Below are 22,041 nucleotides of genomic sequence, written 5' to 3' on the forward strand. Positions count from 1 at the left end.
ACCGTGAAACAGCAGAAGCGTGAACATACATGGTGCACAAGAGGAACAGAGATCTAGGATTCCTCTACACTCGTAGAAAGACCTACAGCAAGAGAGTTCAACTCCTTGTCTGTGTGGTGTTTGCATGTTCTCACTTGTGCCTAGGTGGGTTATTTGAGGTTTTCCAGCTTCCTTCATTCCTCCAGAGACATAGATTTTAAGGTTAATTGGTGATTCTAAATTAGCTGAAGGTGAGGTGTATAAATCCTTGAAGTAAATGTGTGAATGTATAAAGTTTTCTGGTAAGATTAGAAGTGCTATATGAAAGCAAACATTACATTTGCACGTGCAATATAACTGAAATCAATGTAAAAATAAACTGATAGTTTAAAGAAATTAGGACACATTTACTCTGAGCTGACTGCTAAGATCAAAACAGATGGAAAAAGGAGTTGGTGAGGTCATAAGATTGTTAAAGCATCTGAGGTGCCTTCAGTGAGTGATGAAATGTGCAAATCCTGCCACTTTCTTACCACTGCTACTGAGTTTGCAATAAGCATCTTTTTTATGTTTTGTGTTGGTTAATGTTGAATTAAAAAAATGATTTGATGATATAGCAGTGAGGATGGCATTTAAAGATTGTAGTACTTGTTTAAAGTAAATATCCCAACAATTCCAGAAAGTTCCTCCTATTTTCACTTTTAATGAAATCCATTTAAATCATTATGGCTGTTTTTTTCCGTGTCTTGGGTAAAACAGGGCATGACGTTGTGTAAAAACAGATGGTCTTCTCCAAGAATAATTGGATCTTTTAGGTTTTAAAACATTCTCCCCGCTCTCTGAAACTACTATTAAAGATTTATAATGTATTTATTAAAGCCAGACCATTTATCCTTTTCTAAATTGATCTGTAATTAACCATTCGGTAGCTATCCGGACCACACAGTGAAATATGAACAGTATGTAAGGGTTAAAGTGAGACGCCAGATAGAGAGTGCACAAATGATGAGGAGCCTGCCTCATTTGCAGACGGTGACATGGTGTCCCGCCTACAAGGCGTGGAGCCGCGTCTCCTTTTCACGAGGATTTCACTGGGGACAGAGGGAGATACCGAGAGCACCATCGATGGCCAGGACACGGGGTGAGTAGCACCAAGTATGACATTAGCAGATAAGTACCCCTCGTTAAAACCCTCCGGCGAAGCCGGTGAGCATCTTCTGCTCGGGTGACGGGCTGTATCCTGACTGCAATGGAGGAGGAGACGGGGACAGGCTGGGCTGGATGATTGAATAACACTAGCCGCCTTCTGAGGAATAACGGTGGTGCTCACTGTAATAGCGAGTAAGTTTGCTATTAATCTGAGGCAGAGAACAGCAACAGACGTTAGCTGCTGTTTAATTAAAGAAACGACACGATCATGAGTTGTGATTGATTACGCTAAACATCACAAGGTTGCAAATGCAGCCTTTCAATGCACCAGTCGGTGGGCTTCAGTTAACCACAGCTCTGATCCTGACTAATCGATCACCAACAATTACGCTTTAAACATTTTAAGTTTAAGTTTCTGATTAAACAAGCGTGGATGGTTATATTAATGATGGCTGAGAATGAGCTGCTAAGAAGACATCAGCCTTCTCAATTGCCAGAGGATGACTGTTATCGCACTCTGGGCTACCAGAAGATAAATTTGCCTTAATTGTTTTTTGTTTTTGTTTTTTTAAGAAAAATTACCAAGGCTGTTTTTTTCCCTGAGACAGCAGCTATCGTATAACCAGAAGGGGCGCCACTGCGCACGATCAAGTAGGCAACTAGCTGTCATCAAAGTTAGGCGCTTCTCAGTTTTTCATGTGTGAACCCGTTTTTTAATGCCCACCGGCCTGGATGGGAGCCCCGAACCACATTTAAAACCACAGTAAAATGGCGTCAGAAACATCCGGGTCGCGGTGAGAAGTAGCTGGTGGCGCCGGGGGGATACAAAAAGTTGGGAGTCTTTTGAATTTAGGCTCCGACCACACTGTTGGGTTTCTTTTCAGGCTTGAGCTTCTTAGCAGTAGTTGCTAAGCTACCACCACAGCGCGTGCAGCCAAATAAAAAGCTCCCAGTGCGCGCGGCAGCCGCGAATCCAGTCACACCAGCCAGATGACAGGCCCGCAGAAAGTGGAAAGAAAATAGTTCCCATCGCTTTTCATCAGTATGTCTGCTCTGTGCACAGTCACCAGAAATGGACAAAACCAGAAGGTATTTTGAAATGTCGAGGAAGGAGAAACACAGGTGTAGTCACTGCATAGTCCTGTGGGATAAAGTAAAGGGTATCGATCACAAGTAAATACAGTGCCAGTACTGCCGATACCGATACTTTTAACTTAGAAATGCAGCTTATGTAGGGAAGAGCAACGTGTCATCACTTATGAGGTGAATCACCATCAGTTTGCAAATTCTGAGCACATTTTAATCACCACTGTGATTTTTACTTTCTGCAATAATTAGTTAAAAAAATAAAACACACTTCATTTTTTATGAGGACCTGTGATGTAAACGTGTCTGTTTCTAAAGGACTTTGGTTCAACTTCTGATGTCTAAATGTCCTATGGGCTATAAATAAAATAGATGTGACATTCGACACAAAAACCGTGACATATTTTATAATATCCCCAAAATAATGTATTTAACACAGTTCAGCGGGCAAAATACTGAACATAGAGGTTAAAAACAAAGTATTGATGCTATTGTGCTATTATTAATTCAATACCAATACCAGTGTTGGTATTGATACTTTTTGGACCAAGCTGCCTACCTCTAGTGCACCTCTGGTTCGCTTGAATGACTAAGTTACGCAGATCTATAGACTATCCATAGAGAGCTTATTAATAACAATTGTCCACCAATGGAGATTATTTACTAAAAACACAAACCTTGTCTACAGAATATAATTGGATATGTTTAGTAAGAAAAGCACAAGGGATACCTGATTTTAAATTCTGGCTGAAAAAATGCATTGTAACTTCTTACATTTACAGAAATGTATCCTGAAATATGCCTGATATCAGTTGGTTAGTTACAGTAATCTTTGTCTTTCAGGGAACAAGCAAATAAGAACAAATATTACTCATTTTACTTTTACAAAATGATAAATGACTCTTTTACTAACCATTATTGCTCATGTTTCTGTTGTGTTTCATCACTGGCTGTGGTTTCAGTTTTTGACCTAGCTGTTTATTAACATAAATATCTAATTGGCCAATCACATTGCAGCATCTCCATGCAGTTAGACATGTATACATGGTCAAGATGAGCTGCTGAAGTTCAAACCAAGGATGAGAATGGGGAAGAAATGTGAACAACTTTGAGCATTGTTGGTGTCAGACAGCCCATATGACACCAACAATGCTCAGAAACTGCTGATATACTGGAATTGTCCTACACAAAAATCTCTGGCAGCTTACAGAGAATGGCAGCTCTCTGGGTAAAAATGCTTTATTAAGTTTAGATGTGAGAGGAGAATGGCCAGACTGTTTTGAGCTGATAGGAAGGTAATAGTAACTTACTTACAACTCGTTAAAAGTACAGTAAAGATGCAGAATAATGTCTTTGAACGGCAACACAACATGTCAAACTTTCAAGCAGATGGGTTCTGGCAGCAGAAGACCACACTGAGTGCCCCTTCAGTCAGCTAAGGACAGAAAACTAACGCTACAATTCACACGAAAATTGAACAATTGAAGATGGGAAAACATTGCCTGGTCTGATAATTTCTGTTGCAACATTCAGGTCGTAGGGTCAGAAATGGCATAAACAACATGAAAGCCGGGATCCATCCTGCTGTGTATCAACAGTTCAAGCTGGTGTGATAGAATGGGAGATATTTTTTGCCTACTTGAGAATTGTTGGTGACCATGTCCATCACTTTATCACCACAGTGTATCCACATACTGATGACTGCTTCAAGCAGGATAAACTAGAAGCAGTTCAAGAAACCGGTTTCTTGAACATGAGAATGAGCCCACTTTACTCAAATGGCCTCCACAGTCTCAGTCCAATAGAGCACTTTTGAGATGTGGTCATAGATAACGTCAATATGCGGGCCACAAGTTTGAGACCCCTGGTTTATAGTCACAGATACTTTTTGTTTGTGCAGATATTTAGCCACATGTCATTGCTGAATAGGGCTGGAGGCTGGACTGGGACAAAAAATCATCCCTGGCCGATGGCATAAGTTTGATTATGGATATTGAAGCAGTCGTATTGCAGCATGTGACAATAATTAAAAGCTACGCTTTAGCTATTAGTAGTGGCTCATGGTCATTTTACCCGAATCCTTGAGTCTCTCCCTTTCTAAATATGTCCCTCTATGTATTTTCTTACCACGTTAATAGAATTTTCCTTGTCTCTTCCTCACTTCTCCACAGCTGGTGCTAGCAGCAGTTAATTTGCTGTATCTATTATTAGTTTCTTTTTATTGTCTTCTCTCAGCTCCACCATCGCCACTTCTTCCACACAAAACTTTTTCTACAAGCTGCGTGAGCACACAGCGACAGTAGGGGAAGAGCTGGTCGTGTTAAGAGATTTGACTGGGAGATCCAGTGTCAGTAATAAAAATGAACAAATGGATTGTTGTCGGCGCATCCCAAAAGTGCGTCGGCCCACCAGGAAAATGCCCGGTATGCCAGATTACTGGTCCAACTCTAGTGCTGTACATCAGTACAAGAACATGTGGAAAATGTTTTTACTATATTTTCTTTGTAAGAGAACAGGCCTTTTAGCAGATATTAGAGATCAGAGATTATATAATGGACAGTCTGCAAAACCAGTATTCTGTCATGTATTATTAATTTTTCCTCTTTCTTCATCATAATCAATATTTATTTTAGGCATAATTCACTCAGTGGTATTTTCAGACTCCACTGATAACTTGTTTACTTGATGTAAATGTTAATGCTGTGCATCAGTCTGTTAAGCTGTGTTCTGACACTATCACAGTTGAGTGATCCCCTGGTCCAAAGATGAAAGGATTTGTGCATGCTAATTATTTAAAGTACAAGAGCTTAAATCTTTATCCCAACTTTGATCAGGAGAAACTGGCATCTGCGGTGCAATGATATACTGACAGCTCAGGCTGCATTCTCTAAAGAATGAACTTAAACTCAAGAACAAACTGCTTTATTTCGTGACTGATCAAAGGAGCACGGTGTCAGACATCACATCCACTGATCATATAAAATGGCAGGCAAACGTATTTATAGAACAAACATTCAAACTCTTCAGAAAGACTGTGCTGGAAATATCACTATGCTGGTAAATCTCTAGGGAATACAGTTGTTGGTTCAGTTCGTTTCACAAAGGTTTGTCTCCCGTGTAACAGTAGGGCAGTGCTTTACTTCGCAAATGAGTAGCTGAGCTTTACAAAGCGCTTTGTATCCTGAAAGCACCCTGAATGCAAAGAGCCATTTGGGAAACAGCAGTGTTTCTTTTCTTTACAGCTGTCTCCCAATCAGACGGCTTTTCCTGCTCGCTTCGTGTCTGAGCAGAGGGGGATATCGGTGTGTTGCCAAAGACCGGTCCCTGCTGTGCTCTTCCTGCTTTTGTATCGTCAAGCTTTTTCTGTTGCAGATCGTGAAAAATATGTTTAATAAGCGTCGGTGTTCTGCTGAAATTAGGTGTTAAAGGTTAGGCCTGACTAAACAAGAGTGCAAATAAAAGTCAGAACAGTTATAAAAACTGAATTAGGCTACACGAGAGTGAGCGTTATAAAGGAATTTGAGTTCAAACGGAGCAGATGGCCAGAAGGTAACAGCCCATATTGTTCCAATTAATAACCATTTTCCACACAGTTTTTGGATTCGTACAAGCTCTATTTATCTTTACTTCTTCATTGCCAAAATACAAAATGTGAAAAGGAAATAAAAGAGACGTTTTCAGTAATAACTAAACTGTAATAATTTACCGGTGTAATAATGTTTTTGCATAGAGGGTGCAGAGCGAGCTGGAAATGAAGGTAATTAGGTTATGCTTTGCAAATAATATGCAGATATGTCAAGGGCAACATAATTCAGCAGACCAGACTCAGCTGGCAGAAAGCTTGACCCAGCCGAGATATTTATGTGACTGTGTGTGTGTGTTTGTGTGGGTGGTTTTGTGAAACAGTCATGCTTATTGATCTGTTCTCTGACAGATTCAGTTCACTGAAGAGAAAATGCAGCAACTGAGCGAATTGAGCTTTTGGGTCTGCATGACCAGGCTGTGTTTTTCTATGTTCACAGGGGAGCTGACACAGAGGTTTATGCAGCAGAGCTGTGACAGCGACTGACGCTTTCAACAGTTATCAGTTAGGTGATGTACAACCCTAGATTCATACTAATATTCTCATTGTCTGACTCTTGAGCCACATAGCTCAGTAAGGCAGTTCTTTGTATTTTTAATCATCATTTATTTGAAGAGTAACATTTAAATGTAGTGGTTCAGAAAGTCTCTGAATGACTGGTGTTATTTATTTTCCTTTTTTTCTACAGGGTGCTAACAAAAACACGGCCATGCCTCCCCCATCTGACATCGTGAAGGTGGCTATTGAATGGCCTGGTGCCAATGCTCAGCTAATAGAGATGGACCAGGTATGCATGAGTACGACAAATGACATAAATCCTCACAATGCCTCTAAGAACTTATCTTCCTCTAGCTATTACAGTGAATCATTCAATTCAGTTCAGTTTTATTTATGTAGTGCCACAACAACGGGTCGCCTCAAGGCTCTTTATGTTATAATGTAAAAACCCTACAGGAACAGAGAGAGAATCCCAACAATCAGATGACTCCCTATGAGAAAGCACTTGGCAATAGTGGGAAGGAAAAACTCATTTTTAACAGGAAGAAACTTCCAGCAGAACTGGGCTCGTGGAGGGGTGGCCATGTGTCATGAGTGGTTGGGAGGTGAGGGGAGGAAGACGGGCCAAAAGACACACTGGAAGAGAGCCAGAGATTTATAATAACTAATGATTAAATGCAGAGAGGTGTATAAACATGCGTGGGCTGTAAAGAGTTGAGTGAAGAATAAACGAAGCGCATAACAGGAAGGGGAATAACAAAGGGGAGGAAATTATGTGCGGCTTTAATGTGAAAATTTCATGTATGCAAAATACGAAAGTACCCCAACTGGCAGATTTGATAGATAGTGCCATGTGAGGAGTGATGATTCATGATTCCTTTAAGTCCTTTAATGTTGAATTTTTCAAGTCTGTAAGTTTCTTTCCCCTCTTTGCAGAAAAGACCTTTGTCCTCAATAATTCGGGAAGTATGTGATGGGTAAGTATTACTCCTGTATGTTTTAATTGTTTCCAAAGGTATGTTCTGCAGGATTACTTAAAATATTTGAGATTTATTTAGTTTCTAAAGTGGTAGCTATAATGAACTAGACTTTGGTGATTAGTAGAATGTAATTATAATACTGAAAGCTTTATTACAGATAGCTCAATCAAATGGAAGATCTAAGGAGCACATTAGTTAACTAACTAAACTGTAAGAAGCAGTGAAAGCCCAGAAAAAAGATGAGACATGTCATTCTCTTAGATCTGCGTCATGAAAGTCTATGTGGAAAAGCTAAACATGAGAAAATGCTTATGATGACCACACTTAGTGCTGTAACACCACACATAACCCGACTCACCTCTTTCTAACCCCCATTGTTGTGTTTGGACTTTTTTGCACCTAAGTGATGGCTATTACAGATTCTATCCCACCCATCCAGCTCTTAGCCTGGCTCCATCTACCCACTGCCTCCTTTTACCATCTGAAACAGAAAATTCTTTGCACTTTACTGTAAACACCCACTGAGTGATTCTCCTCCACAGCCTCTCGTGTTTGCTGCTCGTGTAAATACAACTGCTGAAGGCAACAATCTGACTTCGAGCAACCTTTTGTTCATGCATACCAGAGTATGCTGCATTGCATTACATTTCTACAGTGTGTTCTACTAATTTTCTTCTTTATTTTCCTAGTATTCAAAACTGATATTGGATATTAATTCTTTAGCAAACATTTTCTCTCTGCTTTTGTCTCCAGCTGGTCTTTGTCTGGCTCAGAGCAGTTTGCCCTGCGTTATGCTGATGGTCCTCAGCTTTATATCACTGAGCAGGTGAGCTTCATTGTTTTCTTCCTAACCTTGAGATGAGGACTTTATGAATTGATACTGAACTCTGTTGTAATCCTTTCAGAGTCGTGGCGACATCAAGAATGGGACCATTCTTCGATTAGCAATTTCTCCTGTAAGTGAAAAATGTGGCATTGAAAGTGCCATAGCTATACATTTGCTGGAGAAGCGCTCTCTTGTGTGACAAAATAAATACAAAAATATATTAAATGCTTATGTTTTGCATGTCTTATAAGGTGCACTCACTGTTAACAATAATAGCCATTACTACAAACATTAAATCAGCCAATCACGTGGCAGCAACTCTGTGTATTCACACATGTAGACATGGTGAAGATGACCTGCTGAAGTTCAAATGAAGCATCAGCATGGGGAAGAAAAATGATTTAAGTGACTTTGGATGAGGCGTGGTTGTTGGTGCTCGACAGGCCTGTTTTGAGTATTTCAGAAACCGCTGATCTTTAGTTATATAATAAAAGCAAGGTGTACCTAAAAAAAAAAAAGGTTAGTGTATATATCTTGCAGTTTATAAGACACTGGTCTCATAAAAGATCACATTAACATTTGCTATTGTAGCTAATAGAAAATTATTAAAATGTATTATTCCACATGGGCTATAAGTTTCTCCATATATGTTTACAGTAAATTCAGTGACCTGGACAAGGTGATGAAGGTATCATGACACTGATTGATCGTGTTTGTCTCTGACAGGCTCGTGCTGCTCGCCAGCTCCTGGAGAGGATCCAGTCCCATGGCATCGATGCTCGCCTCGAGGCTCTGAAGGAGCTCGCCAAGCTCTCTGCAGATCCAACCTTTGCTGCAGAGTTCATCAACATGGAAGGCATTGGGACGCTGGCTCGTCTTGTGGAGAGCGGCACTCAGTGAGTTTCTTTACCCCTCAGCCATTCAAACTGATACCATTGGTGACCTTGTTCTTAAGGTCAGAGGTCAGGTTTTCTGAAAAGCTTATACTACTTGATACTTGTGAAGGAGGTGATGTAAGATTTTGAAATTGATACCATAGGTGCATCTGACTGTGTGTTGTATCATCTTTGTTGAATTTGCAAAGCTTGGCATTGCTTAATGGCAGTGCTGTAAACTGCTAAGGCTATTAGCAATTTTTAAAGAACATCAGTTTCCTGTACTTTTGCTGCTTCCCTCTAAATCCACTACTTGCACTTTTAAGCTCAGTTCACATTCATTTAGTGATTTTATTTATATACTACAGTTGGATTACTTGTGGAGGTCAAATAAAGCCACTTAGTCAAAAAGATAAGTTTTGGCTTTTTAAAGTCTGCCCTCGTATCAGGATTTCTGTAAAGTTAATCTAAATGTTAACGTGTGATCTGAAAGGCCTGCCCTGACTGTACTTCATTCCCTTCAGCTTTGGTGAAATGTTGGCCTTCACTCTCACTGCCTTCCTCGAACTAATGGATCATGGCATTGTGTCCTGGGACCTTATCTCATTGTCCTTCATCAAGCAGGTACTTCTTCCAACAAAAGAACAATTCATAGGACACATTTTTCATTTCAGTGAAACACCACTGTACAACTTTCCACTTTAAGAAAACAAAACTAAACTTCAAGTTCTTCTTTCTTTGACCTCTTTTTCTACACAAATGCCGGAAATGTGTGGGTACTGTTGCTGAGCAACTACTCACATAATTTGGAGCTCATTCTGTGTTTATGTAAATAGTTTTCTCTGGAAAACTTCATCCAAGCCTTGGCAGCCACTTGGGAGAATTTTGCAGAACTCTTGATTTTGTTGTCTTTGTACTGGATAAAAATATTCTACTAAATTTTTATCCAAATGCACCAAATAAACCAAGAAATGAAACAAAGAAACAAAATTTGTTTCTCTGTGTTAACGGGTTTTCTCTGTGCTCACTTAGATTGCGGGCTACGTCAACCAGCCGATGGTGGACGTGTCCATCCTGCAGCGCTCCTTGGCCATCCTCGAGAGCATGGTTCTGAACAGCCATAGCCTCTACCATCGGGTGGCACAGGAGATCACCGTGGGACAGCTCATCGGGCACTTGCAAGTGTGAGCACACACACACGCACAGGGGCTTCCTGCGCTCTGAAATGGGGGAAAGTGGAGGGTATAGGAGTGTGGGGTGACTGGATAGAAAAAGTTGCTGTGAGTTTTGTTTCTGTTTATGTGGATGGGTATGGGTGCACAGGCGATTCCAATCAAACAGCATTGCTGTTATAAGATTTTTGTTGTTGCTGAGAACTCCCATGAAAAGATCAAAACCAACAAGTTAGGAGGACACAAAACCCCCCAAAAGGGGGTCGAACACAGGACATGGAGAAAGCATACAACCTGAATACACAGGGTGGGCAGGGTGACTAATTGGGGGAGGGGGTCAGGGAACACAGAGGAAGGAAAACAGCTGAAGAATCACGCAGTAAGTAATGCTGAAAACACCATGAACCAACCAAACTAACCAAAACTCAAAGAACTCCTAACCAAGAACCTGACGCATAGTGGTGATGGAAACTACTTTTACTGCATGTATCAGGCTGCCAGTTTCGTTATAATCAGATGAAGGAATGCCTGGTGTGAATGTTAGTGGTGACATTAAGTAGTTAATTTGCTCTGTTTGCTCAAGTGTACAAGTGTCAAACATAAGGCCCGGGGCCCAGAATTGTCCCGATGCAGACCTTTCACTTAAGAAGAAGGCAAAGAGAGCATAGATTTTCATATGTTTTACAGCTTTTCCTACTGATAAAAACCTGCTCCATGGCCATTATTACTGTTCTCACAATTTAACCCCAAACACTTGGGCTTAATTCTGTTTCTTACATATATCTCAGGGATTAAATGTGTAGATAAACGTATTTTCACTGACAGGATGGGGAATTTCACTGTTCTGGCCCATTTAGGATCAAAGTGGGCTGTATGTGGCCCACGATGTAAAATGAGTTTGACATGCCTGCTCTGGTGAGTTTTCACAGCAGCACGACTACATATGAGTCACTCGCAAAATCAAATCAAATCTCTGTGCTAGTTATAATGATGATACATTTTGTGTTATGAACAACAGTGGAGCCCTATGAAATAATGAAAATGAATCTTCTTCTTTTGGATACTGCCTTTAGGGGGCGCATCATCTGCCTCCATGTCACCCCTGTCTCATCCTCCTCTCTCACACCAACCCTCTGCATGTCCTCCTTCACTTCTTTCATGAATCTTCTCTGTGCTCTTTCTCTTTTCCTCCTGCCTGGCAGCTCCATAGTCATCATACTTTGTCCAGTATATCCATTATCCCTCCTATGTACATATCCACATCATATATGCCTCACTAATAATATTAGGTATAAGATAAAAAAACATTTTCTGTTACGATAAACTCAAAGTTGGTTTTGGTCTTTTTATTGGAGTAAAGCCAAAGTTTAGAAAAATGTCACATAGCAAAACTAAAGACTGGTGCAAAGAAGACGCTTCTAAAAATCCTGCACCCATCCCAGGTGTTTGTTTTAATGGTAATTAGACTATTTTTTTATGCAGTTAGCCTGTAGTTTTGTTCCTGTGTGGAGATTTGCAGAGCATGCTACTTCTAACTGGTTGTTGCGCTGCTGGATATTCCTTCAGGTCAAACCAGGAGATCCAGACGTACGCCATCGCTCTCATCAATGCTCTCTTCCTGAAGGCACCAGAGGACAGACGGCAGGTCGGTGCACTGCACTAACAGCACAGAGACAAGGACCGACCTAACAGACCTAACTGATATACTAATATTAAATCTTCATATTTCATCCTAAAGAAACATATGTCTACATAATAGACATTGATTCATAACATTTGTGGTGTCAGAGACCTCATGACAGTGGCTCACCGTGGTTTCTAATGTGCGCACCAGTAGGCCAATTAAAGCTAATTTCACGAACAGACGTCTGTCTGCCAACTGTCACGCTGTGGATTCAGCCATCGCTGCAATGACAGTCTCACTCCAGATACTTTCCTTTGAAGTTTGTACATTTGTTTTGCTGTAGTTTTTCCAGAGCAGCTCAGTGAGGTTAACTGGCCACCCATCTGCAAGCGACTGATGGTTGTTTGCGTCTTTTAGAAAAAGAAGGCAGAAAACAGAAAACAATGAGTTTTAAGAAAGCAGCTTCTTTCCATTTAAGGACTGTTCCCAATGTTATTCATGTGTAATATATCACATCACATTACATTGCATTTCTATTTCTATTTTCAGTTTTTAAGTTGATTCAAGGAGATTCGAACAAAAACAAATTGAATCTCGAGTATTTTTGTTGTTCAGATAAATGTACAAATACCAAAGATGGAAGTGTTTCTGTCCCACCTGTCACCGCCATCCGTCCTCTCTCTCCTAACTCCAGCATGCTTCAGAGTTTAACCTTGTTTAATACACCTTACATGCAGTTGTGTGCTTTTCTAAATTATTGTTCTCCATGTAAACTTTGATTTGCAGTTTATGCCAGAAATTGTATTGTAACATAGAAAACACAACATTTCTTGAAATAATGTCCTATAATAAATGTAGTAGTACTTACAGTATGTAGACGTTTTCTACTCTGTTTGAACAAAACACTTTCTAACTACAGGCAGTCTCACAAACGCATTCATGATCTTAACCTAACAGTCACACACTCAATTGGGCAATTTGGGGTACTTTGAGATGCATACTAGAGGAGCTGGGGATCACACCTCAGGCCTTCCAATTAGTTAAACAACTTGCTTTACTTCCTGAGTTACAACTCTCAATTAAAATGTTTTAACTAAGCCAAAGAATTTAGATAAAACTAAAAAAAATATTACTTGTTGCTGTCCTCTGTTAGTACAAACCCTCCATTTACACAAATCGACTATATCTGTTTACATTTTTTAAAGGATTTTTCAACAGCAAAACATGACACCTTACATTTTTTAATATTACATTTTTAGTTATTTTTAGATTTAGTGATTTTAATTGTTACTAAGGCTGTGCAGCTGCAGATTTGCAACACCTGGTTTATACTTAAAGTTTCCCAAATGCAAAGGTGCTAAAATCCTCAGTCCTCATTCAGCTTTAAAGTTCTAAAAAATTCAAGTGTACACTCAATTATATTTAATCTCAAGATAAAGTATTTTCCTTAATTTACTGTGAAGTGCACCAGTTTTGTTTTTGCCGTAACAGGAAACGGTATGCAAAGGGCTTTTAATGTTCATTTATCTCCAGTTGCTGTTGTTGACCACTGGAGGGCGAAGTGATTATACTTAGAGAAACAGCAGAAATGCATCCTGTGTTTAGCTCGCGCTGTGGCATTACAGTAATTACCGTCTAAATGCCAGTTTTCACCTCATTTAGCAAATACGCATAAAGTAGCACCTCAGCTTTTAGATATGTAGATCTCTCCGCATCAGTTTTCGATGTTTTTCTTTTTTCTTATAAAAGAAGAGAGGCAGGGAGGAATCAGAAGAGACTAACATGTTTACAGTACACACATGAGAGCAGCCAGTAAGCCTCAGTGATTTGCATGTTTAACGGTAGTTCTAAGCATCATCCTGCTACTCTGTGGGTTGATAAATCCTGCCGTGGGTGATGGTTTATAAACGTACTTTACGTCTGGTGCATTAGGTGATGTGTGACTGCTGATTTTTATTTGATGCTGTTTCATGTTCTTATTTCGTTGCATGCTGTGACGGTGATGTATCTCATGGTCCATGTGCGTGCACGTTTTATTTCCATTACTGTTACACCCACACTACTCCTCCCACTCTGAACCTGTAGGAGGAGTATACTAACCCGCTGGAGCAGCACCTCACCGTGAGTACACATCCCTCTTTAGCTCATATCATCTTTTCCACCTCTCTTTCACTGTCTGATCCTTTCTGTGTCATGGAAAGCCGCTGCATAAACCCTCAAATTAAGCCAGAACCATAGCTTGCTGCACCAGCAGACAGACTTGTCACCGACTGTGAGATATTTTACAGAAGGTGCGAAGGCAAATGGTTTAAAGCATAGATCAAAATCTAGCTTTAGATTATTTCTCATTTATCCATAGGTCGATGTCAGTAAAATTATCATTGGGTGCGATTCTAGTTTGTAGTAAATCATCTTTCCTAAATTGATTTTTGTGGAGTAATGTCTGTCTTTACCCTCAGGAAATGGCAAGCTCTTTGGCTCAGAAACACCTGCGCTCCATCATCCTCAATGTGAGTATCAAGTCTGAAACTCAGACACTAAAACGTAGCAGAGCTTTCATTTGATGGCTGTTAAGCTTTCCAAGTACTTTAAACAATTCCCATTGAAAGTGTCAGGAACTATTTCCAATAAAACTCCCGAAAACCTTGGTGATACACAATACTTGCTTTCATCCTCCTTTGAGACTTTACAGTGTTGGCGTTTGGTGATTGTTTCGACCCTTGAACAAAGAGCTGGTCACAATTTGGAAACTGGAAAGCTTTACTCACTTGCAGGGCTGTGACACAGAACCAGCAAATGTGATATGGGGCCAAGTCTATGAAGTGGAACAAAATCTCCTCTGAAAATGATTCCTTTTGGCATTTGTCTGAAAGCGCCTGGTTGAACTGGCTGCAAATGGCTGCAAGTTAGGAAGTGCTGCACTCAAGCCTCCTGGAATAAGGAAATGTCCTAGAGCAGCTCCACCATTGTGCTCTTTCATGCACTGTTAGTGTGACCTGGTTATCCACTAGATAAATGTCTGTGCTATTTTATTTTTTATTGTTATTTCAGACAAATTGTAATCATGGTGCTTATCTTGCTTCTAATTAGAAAAATAATACAATTCATTTTTGTTATATTCCATCAGTAGCTTTGGTTTGTTCTGCTTCATATGATATGCTGCTTGTTTACAAATTTGCAGCCATCATAAAGGCTCAGCTAAAATCCCTCTGCTCCTCCTTTCCAGCACGTCATCAGAGGAAATCGACCAATCAAAGCAGAAATGGCACATCAGTTATATGTGCTGCAGGTGTTGACTTTTAACCTTTTGGAAGAACGGATGATGACAAAAATGGATCCCAATGACCAGGTAAAAAAGTGGAATAATGAATTTTGTGCTCATTTCCATGTTGCTATGCAGTGGTTTGTGTGATTTGAATGTAAAGTAATCTGATCGTCTGGAGCATGTTTAAAGAAGCAACATGTTCAGCTGAATGGAAACAGCAGGATCCTGAAAAAGTGTAATTAGAGACACCCTTCTACCAGTGACGTGTGCACTGTCAGAGCTGCTTTAAGTGTAACAAGTGGACCAGAAAATTAAAGTTTTCCTGTATTTTTTTCCACTGCTTGTTTACAGCCATTCACTCTCTGCCGATTGACTTAGCCTTTTTGCCTTTTTCATTTCATTCCTTTGCAGCTGTGTGTTCCTGTTTATGCTAATATGCTCCAAACATGTTATTTTTTCTCTCACAGGCTCAGAGAGACATCATTTTTGAGCTACGCAGAATTGCCTTCGATGGAGAAAACGACCCCACTGGCACAGAGAAAAGAAAGGCCATGTACACCAAGGATTACAAGATGCTGGGCTTCACTGTGAGTCTCCGCTAGAGATTTCAGTTTCTTCTGGAATGATCTGGAGGTTGAAATCGACCCAGTTTGGTGCAATTCTTTCTGTCTCTTCACTCACATTATCTCTATTTAAAATGCAGAACCACGTGAACCCAGCTATGGACTTTACCCAGACGCCACCAGGGATGCTGGCTCTGGACAACATGCTGTATCTAGCCAAAGTTCACCAGGACACGTACATCAGGGTCAGTGCTGGTCTCATGCATGACTTTGCCGAGTTTACAGAGCCACCAAAGTCTTCCACAACACGTTAACACGTTTCCCTACTCATGACAGATTGTTCTGGAGAACAGCAGCCGAGAAGATAAACACGAGTGTCCTTTTGGTCGCTGTGCCATCGAACTTACTCGAATGCTGTGTGAGATACTCCAAGTTGGAGAACTGCGTAAGCAGCTTTGCATATGTTGCTGTTGTATTTCAGTGTCACTCTATCCCTTAATGTTTTTTTTACATTTTTGTTAAATTTGATATTGAACTTGCTCCTCGATTGCAAAATGGTGTGATATGGAAGAAGTGTGTCTCCCTCATGCTTCATGTTTTTCATTTAGAAATCTTTTCTTCTGTGTAGCTAATGAGGGCTGCAACGATTATCATCCCATGTTCTTCACCCATGACCGGGCATGGGAGGAGTTTTTCTGTGTCTGCATCCAGCTGCTTAATAAAACTTGGAAGGAGATGAGAGCCACAGCTGAGGACTTCAACAAGGTCAGATATTAACATACACAACACATTTACATGTCAACATTTCCACCCTAGACAACCTTTTATATCATTTGAAATAGTATAAACCATACTGCCACATGTTAGACCATGTGATTGATTGATTGGTTTATAGATGGATGGTGCAATGGTGCAAGCCTTTTCGTAGAGCCACTTATATGACAGCCATTACAAACCCCAAATACTACCTTTTCAAACTCTGTGAACTATTAGTATAGTTAATTGTGTGTAATTAAACTAAACACAGATAATATAGTCAGATTGTTTGAAGTTCCTGGGAATAATTGAAATGGAATTCTCTGGGTTTAGTTTAAAATACATGTTTAATTATATTTACGTAAATTTAACTTTATTTATCTGTGTTGTGGAGTAGAGAGAGTGTGTGACTCCTGAGGCTCTGCCTCCCCTTCTATTTGTATTTCCTATTCTACTGCTAGAAACTCAAAGAAACACAAGTAAATCTGAGCTCTGAGACTAGAGTGCTTTCTTTTGGCTAATATGTTATTGTAAAGTCTTTAAGATATCACCGTGCCGATCATTTGATCTGATCATGTGAAAATGAAGGCAAACTAATATGGGAGAAATCTGATCTATTTCCAGTCCCTTTAGACTGATTATTTTCATGGTAAAACTTTCTTTGAAGTAGAGTAACTCCACACTCTCTCGTCCTCACCTGTAATCATGCACCTTGGACTCTGCACTGTTACCCGACACTGCTCTACACGACACAGCTTCAAGTTACAATACTGGATTAATTCAGTCATACGTATTCAAATACATTAAGTTGGTAGATAAGAATATTAATGTGTTTTTTGTATCGCTCTCTACAATAATAAAAACGTAGTAGCTTGACCACAGTCTTGTTATATAATATGATTAATATTGTGTTGGTTGTCAACCCTACTGAGTGAGTTTGTGTTTTGAACAATGTCACTTCAAAGTGCTGGTGCACTGCATTCAAGCTAGAAATACTCAGCAATGGAGGGAAATAAAGAAGAAGCAGTCTGTTTGTGTTTTGTCTTTATTTGATAGTAGCAGTAGAGGTAGATGGGAAAGTGTCGGAGCAGGTCATTTTCGTACACGCCACCAGTCGATCACAGGACTCGGCTGCTGATGCTGCTCTCATCCATGTGGTTGGTGTGGATGCTAACTACTTGGTTTGCCTCAAAAACAGAAATTGTTCAGGAATGTGTGCTTTGATTTTTGTAATCAGATTCACCCAAACAGTGAATATTCATGACTTTGGTGATCCCCACGACTTTCTCTTTTTTCAGAAGAACACATGAATTCCTCTCTGTTGGCGAATCATTTTGGCAGTTCCTTAACTCAGTTTTTTCTCTCTCCATCATTAGGTCAAGAATTTTACTTTGTACAATATGTCGGCAAAAAATGTTTGTAAAACATAGACCTGTCTATGAGCCACGGCTGTACTTTCCTTCATTAGCTAATTTTCAAGTGGTAATCTGAAATAATTAAGTGCTAATTATGGAAAAGTCACCACGCTGACATAACCTAACTAAAATGATGATTTAACGAGACGGTACGATTGTAAACACGAGCACTCAAATGTCATACCAAGTGCAGTGATGTTGAGTACAGTAGGTGCTCATCATTACCAAATACACCATCCATCCAGAGCGGACTGTGTTTGACAGGTATCACTGTGAGGAACATCAGGCGTAACACTGACACACAAAACTGTAGCTGCTGTGTTCTGTAATGTGTGACCGAGCAGCTCACTGGAGCAAACAGTTGAAAGGTTTTCGGTTTATTAAATAATGCATGACAGTTACTACCTCGAAAGACATTTAATGAAATGAACAGGGATACACAAAGCTGTTTTGTGTATAGAGTGCTTTAAATATTAATACCTTTTAAACATATTTGAGTCAGCAGTTTTAGCTTCTTCCCTGGGGAATGAGGGTTCATTAAAAGCCAGTGTTACTACTCTACTGTGTACTGTACCCATGTTAGCATTCGGGAGAGTATGTCATCTTTTCTTACTCGTCTTTTGTGTGTATGTTTGGTTAAACCCTCACCAGGTGATGCAAGTGGTCCGTGAGCAGATCACCAGAGCTCTGGCCATGAAACCGTCGTCCATAGACCAGCTGAAGACTAAGCTGCGAGGCCTCAACTATTCAGAGATTCTGCGTCTGCGGCAGTCAGAACGAATGAGCCAGGATGATTTCCAGTCTCCACCCATCATGTCAGTTTGTGTCCACACTACTTTTCTTTCTCATTACCTGCCTTGAGAATGTGGCTGTAATTTTTTTTCCCCCTTTGCTTCGCAAGTCTGTCAGACTGTTGTGGTGTCTGATCCTAGAAACACCTGCTGCACTTGGCGTTACTGCAAAGTCAGGGCGAAGGCAGTTTTGAGTTCTTTGGGTTGTGTGTACATGTTTGGACATTTTAGGACACATGTCAACATGATAGCATTAAAGATATGACCATGAAGCTTTACATTGTTGCTGCTGATGACAAAATGAAGGTCAAGAATAGGCGGGTGCTGGAGGTAAACCTCACTCGCATAGTGTTTCCCAGAAGAGGCATCTCTTTCGTCTTTATCTGGTGGACAAGCCAACTCTGTTTATAAAGCACTTTAAAAACAGCAACCACTGTCTGAAGTGCTAAACATAAGAATAAAAATACATTATAATAAAATATTTAATAAATGGAGAAAAAAATTGGCTCGAAGCCGAGCAGAGGAGGTGCGTCTTAGGAGCAAGATTGAAAATGGCCAGTGAAGAGGCCGGTCCGATGTGTAGTGGCAACGAACGCCACAATTTGAAAGCTGCACCTGCAAAAGGCTTGTTCCCTCTACACCTCCACGCACAGAGTGGAAGCTGATTGGCTGAAAGACCCGGCAAGAAGAGGATTGGACTGCAGTAATGGTGTCTGTATTGAGATTGATAGCGTGGGAAAATGGTAGTGATATGAAGAACAGACTAGCAGCTGAACACCCAGGAAAGCAGGCAGATGAGTGATTACAGATCTTCCTTATTGAACTTCAATAAGGAGGCACAGGCTTCATTTTAAAATGAACTCAGAGCAGTGAAGATAAAAGAGGAGTAATGTGCTGACTCTTCTGTGTTCCAGTTAAAATTCAGCAGTTGCACCAGCTTGAAACGAGACAGGGAGCACTCACCAATGTACAAAGACAGAGCTGTGATAAAGGCATGGATCACTGTTTTAGAGTGACCCATGACCCATATAGCTGCACTGCTCTGACTGTCCAATCTTAAGTCATTCTCTGTCCTAAAACCCATGTTTGTCACAGTAGGTGCCACTGGGCCCACGAAAACATGGACTTTCCCACGATGCTTGTGTACTCGGCTGTGGTCGCTAGAATTTGAGGAGTTTTAAATCATATCCGAACTGTGTTCTTTGCGTTTTTGTGCTGCAGTGAGTTGCGGGAGAGAATTCAGCCCGAGATCTTAGAGCTCATCAAGCAACAGCGACTCAACCGGCTGTGCGAGGGAAGCTGCTTCCGTAAACTGGGCAACCGTCGAAGGCAAGGTACAGTACAGCATCAGAGCAATCGCTTTGCTCTTATGAATGAGCGCTGATTGTAAACTATGCACCTTGTCCCCTTCTTTTATCTAGAAAAGTTTTGGTTCTGCAGACTCTCTCTGAATCACAAAGTGCTGCACTACGGGGACTTGGATGAGTCACCTCAGGGTGAAGTGCCTTTTGAGCTACTCAGTGACAAGAGTAAGACACTATAGTGGTTCCATCTGCCTGATAATAAGTCTGTCATAACACAGACAATGACACTGTCACCAGCGGAGCACGCCGCGTCCGTCACAAGGCTGACCTTAATAGGTGAATATGATTATGTGTTTGTTTCTTCTGTTTTTCCCCAGTCCCCGTCTCTGATATTAAGTCTGTGGTGACAGGGAAGGACTGCCCTCATATGAAGGAGAAAAGTGCTCTAAAACAGAACAAGGTAGTGTCATTTTCTTTCTTTTTAATTGCCATTCTAGTCTCATAGCTGCCCTTTAATTCTGTGCTGCCGCTCGGTGTAGAAACTCTGTTTGACCTGCTGATTCCCTCAGGAGGTGCTGGAGTTGGCCTTCTCTGTCCTCTATGATCCCGATGAAACACTTAATTTTGTTGCACCCAACAAATACGAGGTAAGCTCATATGTGCACGATAACACGACAGCTGTTCTTCCTTTTGTTTGGCACATGTGAAAACTTAAATCCGCACTGATTAGTATTTCTATTATTAAAACCTGGTTGTTTGTGTGGCGGGCTTGGAAAGAATTAGCTTTAATTCCCCCTGAATTGCACATCCTTGTGGAACACTTTAGCATCATTAACTTCTTTACTTTGTTTTACAGTCAGCAAATCTACTGATTTGCCTTAGTCTCACAGCTCTCATCATCCTCATTTCCAGCGACAGCAGGCAGCTGAATAAGCTCTGACAGATTTGCTGTATGTTACCTTCCCAGCACTAAACGGCAGACAGATAAAGTTAGCAACCAGCTGGTGAACACAGCAGCTAAAGAGCCAGATATTTCCCTTGGCAATTGGTGTAAAGCAGAATGTGAGTTAATATTGCACTTACTTTTGCCAGGTGGATGGAAACACTTCCAAATGAAGTCCAAGTTGTTCGGTGTTTGCCACTTATGTAAACTGTCAGCTGTTTGCTAATACATTGTCTATATTGACTTTAAAATGTGATAAAATGGGTGTTAATGCAGGTTTTTTTTATTATTGTAAAACAAAAAAAATATTTCAAAAGTAGCGTAAGAGGCTGGTCCGGGTGTTCGTTGTATAACTTTCAGCTAAAAGTCTAAAAGCTGCTGTCAGAAATCAGCTAATATAAAAAACCAAAAAACTCTCCTTGGATGTTTTCCCTCATATAGACTTGGCTGTGTTTCACCTTCATGTTTCTGTGTGTCCATATGTGCAGTATTGTATCTGGACTGATGGGCTGTGTGCGCTGCTGGGCAGAGAGATGGGCAGTGACCTGACACGCAGTGACCTAGATACTCTCATCAGCATGGAGATGAAGCTCCGCCTCCTCGACCTTGAGAACATCACGATCCCGGAAGCGCCGCCTCCTGTGCCAAAGGAGCCTAGCTCATATAACTTCACCTACAACTACAGCTGAGATGTGTGTGTGCGTGCGTGTGTGCGTGTTTGCAATGCATGCATGTGTTTGTCAAGGACGAATATGCTCAATTTTTTGATGAATTTAGCGAATATGTGGAAAAGGCTGATTTTTTTTTTTTTTTTTTTTTTAAACATTTCAGAACCTTGGAGGCTTTTACTTGTTTGTGACGCTGGATAGGAAAGATATGTTTTATCGCCTGATAGAGAGGTCAGAAGTCAGGGTTTGGTAGAGAAATGTTCTCCCGGAAGAGCTGAAAGAGATGAAATGAGAGAATCTCATCTGTCGGAGCGTTTCAAGCAGACTGCAGATTTTCTCTTCTTGTTGTTTGCCATATAAAGGTGGACATGAACACAGATGAAAAGATCAAAATCTACAAATGAATGTTTACATTTTAGTCCAACTTGAAGCATGAGACACTTGCCGTTTCCACGGCAACTAAGAACGAAGTAGCCAGTTTTAAATACTGTGTTCACTCCGATACTGCCTGCTACTCCATGTGTACAGATGTACAGTACAGTGTAATCACTTCCACACCGTGCT

General features: G+C 40.6%; 1 protein-coding gene across 8 annotated transcripts; it reads left to right on the forward strand.

Moving 5' to 3' along the window:
* Positions 1–979: 979 nt before the first annotated feature.
* Positions 980–21,601, forward strand: elmo2 (engulfment and cell motility 2). Of its 8 annotated transcripts, none has more exons than XM_026168222.2 (23): positions 980–1,120; positions 6,237–6,306; positions 6,486–6,584; positions 7,232–7,272; positions 8,029–8,101; positions 8,181–8,231; positions 8,828–8,997; positions 9,501–9,600; positions 10,009–10,154; positions 11,715–11,793; positions 13,858–13,893; positions 14,232–14,282; positions 14,999–15,121; positions 15,505–15,624; positions 15,741–15,845; positions 15,937–16,045; positions 16,229–16,365; positions 18,423–18,586; positions 19,784–19,896; positions 19,984–20,091; positions 20,244–20,326; positions 20,436–20,513; positions 21,298–21,601. In XM_026168222.2, the coding sequence occupies exons 3-23, from the start codon at positions 6,507–6,509 to the stop codon at positions 21,496–21,498; spliced, it is 2,166 nt and encodes a 721-aa protein (XP_026024007.1). In that variant the 5' UTR covers positions 980–1,120; positions 6,237–6,306; positions 6,486–6,506; the 3' UTR covers positions 21,499–21,601. The 8 variants fall into 8 exon arrangements, with proteins under 8 accessions (XP_026024007.1, XP_026024009.1, XP_026024003.1 ...); XM_026168218.2 differs by having other exon boundaries at positions 981–1,120; positions 10,009–10,160; XM_026168221.2 differs by having other exon boundaries at positions 981–1,120; positions 6,237–6,301; positions 10,009–10,160.
* The last annotated feature ends 440 nt before the right edge of the window (positions 21,602–22,041 follow it).

The sequence above is a fragment of the Astatotilapia calliptera genome, chromosome 5 (assembly GCF_964374335.1).
Source record: "Astatotilapia calliptera chromosome 5, fAstCal68.1, whole genome shotgun sequence".
Lineage (NCBI taxonomy): Eukaryota > Metazoa > Chordata > Actinopteri > Cichliformes > Cichlidae > Astatotilapia > Astatotilapia calliptera.